Source organism: Populus nigra, chromosome 13, assembly GCF_951802175.1.
Source record: "Populus nigra chromosome 13, ddPopNigr1.1, whole genome shotgun sequence".
NCBI classification, from domain to species: Eukaryota; Viridiplantae; Streptophyta; class Magnoliopsida; order Malpighiales; family Salicaceae; genus Populus; species Populus nigra.
In genome coordinates, this window is record NC_084864.1 from 8,534,123 (window position 1) to 8,538,378 (window position 4,256).

Sequence of the window (4,256 nt, forward strand, 5' to 3'; positions counted from 1 at the left end):
GACACAAAATAATTTACGTGGTTCACCCAAATTTGGTTACGTCCACAGGCAAGTATAGAAGGATTTTACTAAGTAATGTGGAAATTATACCCTCTCTCTACTAATAGGAGAACAATTGGGAATCTCACTATTAATAAGAGAAAATATCTCACTTACTCTTTCACAGATTCCTCACAACTTCGTGGGATCACTTTCCTTCTTACTCTCGTCTTCTTTCTCTCTTGTGGTGCATCTTAAGACTTGGATACACTGTCTATTTATAGACAGGCATCCATGCTTTTGTCTTGCAAAAGACAAGAGGCACCAATTGGTGCTGCAAGTGGCACTGAATTGGTGCTCAACATTGTTGACTTAGGTAGCACCAATTGGTGCCCAGCTGGCTTCACACCTCTCACATACCGAACTTCATTAACCCATTTCTTTTTCTTTTATTTTTTTTTGTATGATTTTTTTTTGAGATTTTAGATATAAAAGAATCACAAGAATATATATATATATATATATATATATATATATATATATATATATTTATTTATTTATTTATAACAATATACTTATAATTATATTTTATAATTACGCACACAGATGATACCATTAATTTATTTTTCTTTAAATTTGACATGTTGTAACTACTATTAGAAGGGGGGAAAGCAGAAATTTGATCAAAATAGTTGTAATTTAAAGAAAAAAACAATTATCTTACATTATGTAATATATATAATTAATTTAATATTTTGTTTCAAATATAATACCAAATACGAGGTTGGGTAACTATGTTTCTACAAAACAAAAATTAGATTATTATGTCGCTGTTTGTGGAATCTTATGTCCTTGAATTAAGGAGTCAATCAACCATGATTAGTTGTTGATGCGTGCGTGATATATTTTTATTATTCTCCATATGTCATGTATTATATCAATTGATTCACTATGTTCTTTTACTATGTAGATTAAATTCACTTATGTCTCTGTGAAAAAGAATGCAGAAACATTTTTCATGTGTCCACAACCATTCATAATTTTAGGAGACAAGAAGTCATTAGTATATTATAAAAGGACATGATAATTCATTAAAAAAAAACATATAATGAATCAAGTCAATATAGTACATGATAATTTTCGAGCTTTAATTCAATGAATTAAAGATGTTAAGAGATAGTTTTATTTTGAGGTTTTTTTTATATGTATATATTTTTTATGGAGTATTTTTATAAAAAAACATTTTATAAGGGGAATTTGTTAATTATACCAAAAATATTTATTCCAATGAGTGAAATTTAAAAGTATAATGAGATTAAATTATAATGGTATGTCATTCTACATCGATTTTGTTTAGTCTTTGTGTAATTTTTTTTAAAAAAATATATATTTATTTTTAAATTAATTTGTTTTTTATTTTAAAATTATTTTGATATAATGATGTAAAAAATAAGATTTTTTAAAATAAAAAAATTATTTTAATATATTAAAAAAAAAACTTTAAAAATACTACTAGCACTGACTTATCTTAAGTGGTTGAAGCAGCTAATGAGGCATAACTTTACTTTAATGAGCATTAGTGTTCCTATTTTTTTTAAATTCTTGAGTTGGAAACTCTTAACAAATTCTGGGAGTGTGAACGGGAGGAACAAGTTTTGAGCTTCTGGGAAAATTCCGCGGAGCATCATCTGTTTCTTTTTCGATTGCTCGATCTCAGAAAGCAAAGGAAAGGAATCATATCTGCATAGACAGCTCACAAGATCACCATATTATCATCCAAATCCCAACAAATTCTCTCGCTCTCCCAAGACTTGGTCTTCATTTTGTAAGCAACATGCCACTCCTCAACTTCTTGATCGATCAATCTCTGTGGGCACCAAAACATCCCGCATTTGGCTGACCAAACATCTGATCATTCTCTTCTTTTGTTGCATTTCTTAAACCATGGATAAACATCAACATTTGGACACTTACAGAAGAAAAGGAAAATAATTGAACAAAACCAGTTAGTGAGATTGAGACGCAGAGGGACATAGAGTCATGGAGTTTCAAGAAGCTGTGGCGAGGCTAAGGATCCACAAGACAATACGCAAGGGAGCTATTGAGAGACATCACACGCAAACTGAAAACAAAGAATGGAAAATCTTCTTTCACAGATCATCATCATCATCATCAAAGCAAAAGACAAAGCCATCAGAAATCCCGATAGAGTTTCAATGTCCAGTTTCCTGTAATCTCATGAAGGACCCGGTAATTGTCTCCTCTGGGCATACATTTGAGCGTGCTTGTGTTCAAGCCTGCAATACTCTGGGTTTCACACCCACTCTAATGGATGGCACCGTTCCTGATTTCTCCAATGTCATTCCCAATCTAGCTCTCAAATCCACCATTATCGAATGGTGCAGAAATTACTCTTTAGACCCGCCTAGTGATAAAACGACCCTCGATTTCTTCTCTGCAGAAAACCTTGTCCGCGCAAAAATATTAGAAACCCAACAACAGAAACCGAAACCTCCCAAGAAGAGCGAACATCAAGACACTGGTGCTGGGATTGATCACGTTGATTTGATCACTCAGACCCCAAGTTCTCATGACTCCTGGAGCTCAGACGATTCTCCCCTCCAACTCAAGACTCGATCGAGTTACTACTCTTCTCCTTCTTCCTCCACGGCCGAGAGAGAAGCCTTTAACCCTAACCCCAAAGATGAAGAGTTTGTTAGAAAACTCAAAAGCCCGCTAGTGTTTGAGATTGAAGAAGGTCTCATTTCATTAAGAAACACAACGAGAGCTAGAGAAGATGATACCAAACTGCAGCTTTGTACCTCTCGGCTTCTCTCAGTATTACAGCCTTTGATCATTTCGAGGTACAAAAACATTCAAGTCAACTCAGTTGCTTGTTTAGTTAATTTGTCTTTAGAGAAAAATAACAAAATTAAGATAGTACGTTCTGGGATTCTTCCTTTGTTGATTCATGTGTTAAAAGGAGGTTTCCCTGAGGCAAAAGAGCATGCTTGTGCTGCAATTTTTAGTTTATCACTTGATGACCGTAACAAGACTGCAATCGGCGTTTTGGGTGCTTTGCCTCCACTTCTACATTTGCTGCGATCCGCTGAGAGTGACCGGACTCGGCATGACTCGAGCTTAGCTTTATATCATCTCTCACTAGTTCAGAGCAACATCACTAAGCTAGTAAAACTTGGGTCAGTGGCAATTCTTTTGGAGATGGTCAAGTCTGGTCGTATGGAGAGTCGGGTTCTATTAATATTGTGTAACTTGGCTTTGAGTCCGGATGGTCGGCATGCGATGTGGTATTCAGGTGGGGTGGAGGTTTTGGTGGGCTTGTTGAGGAGAAGTGAGTTGAAATCTGAGTCAACTCAGGATATTTGTGTGTCTGTTTTGTATGGACTGAGTCATGGGGGTCTGAGGTTTAAAGGGTTGGCAAGGGCAGCAGGTGCGGTGGAGGTGTTAATGCAAGTGGAGAAGACAGGAAGCGAGCGGACTAAGGAGAAGGCAAGGAGAATATTCAAGATGATGACGGAGACAAGAATGGAGAAAGAGCATGTGAATTGGGAGGAAGTGCTAGAGGACTCGGGATCAACTCGATGTCGATTCGGTGGTGGAGAGGATGGGCTAAGCACAAGCGCATGAGTTTAGACTATTTTTTTTTTTAACTTCCTTAGTTTTGTTAATTCAATAGTTCCTTCTTCGTCTTGAGATGTAATTATTAATTGGTGCGGGCTTTGTTTTTCTTTTAGTAGCCTAAGTTTATAAAATTGTTCAAATAAATAATGCTAATGTTGAAAAAATCAATATAAGAACTAAAATTCTTTTTTTTTTTTTTTGTAAAATGTTTCATGGAATGTTTTGTAATTAGTCTAAACATATCTTAAATATTCACCACCAAATCAACTAGAAGTAAATGTACTTGCATGTCATATGAACACAAACCATACTTCGTGGATGTTTGGTGTTGCAGCTGCGGTTGGAAGTAAACGTGGGTTTAAAGTGTTTGGTTAATTTTAACCACATTTTTATTTCACATGAGTCTCACTCAAAAACGGAGGACCAACCTCAGTTTGTGAAAAGCAATTTAAAATTGCTTTTCTCATGTTCGTGTTCTCTTCTCTCTCATCGACACTGCACAATTATAATTAACATTGCAAAACTTTCCCAACCCAAGAGCTCATCGTCTCCTCTGTTCCCTTCCCCTCTGTTTCTTTGATCTGGACTGTCATTTCCCAACCTAAGAGCTCATCTTTCCCCTCTGTTCTCTCGTC

At 35.5% G+C, this 4,256-nt stretch overlaps 1 protein-coding gene across 1 annotated transcript; it reads left to right on the top strand.

Moving 5' to 3' along the window:
• Positions 1 to 1,619: 1,619 nt before the first annotated feature.
• Positions 1,620 to 3,921, top strand: LOC133670381 (U-box domain-containing protein 40-like). The gene has a single exon (XM_062090868.1). It carries the CDS (start codon positions 2,020 to 2,022, stop codon positions 3,625 to 3,627), a length of 1,608 nt encoding a protein of 535 aa, XP_061946852.1. The 5' UTR covers positions 1,620 to 2,019; the 3' UTR covers positions 3,628 to 3,921.
• Positions 3,922 to 4,256: the final 335 nt, after the last annotated feature.

What these genes read in the sequence shown, in the direction of transcription:
- LOC133670381 (XM_062090868.1), top strand. Translation starts at nt 2,020, where the DNA reads ATGGAGTTTCAAGAAGCTGTGGCGAGGCTAAGGATCCACAAGACAATA.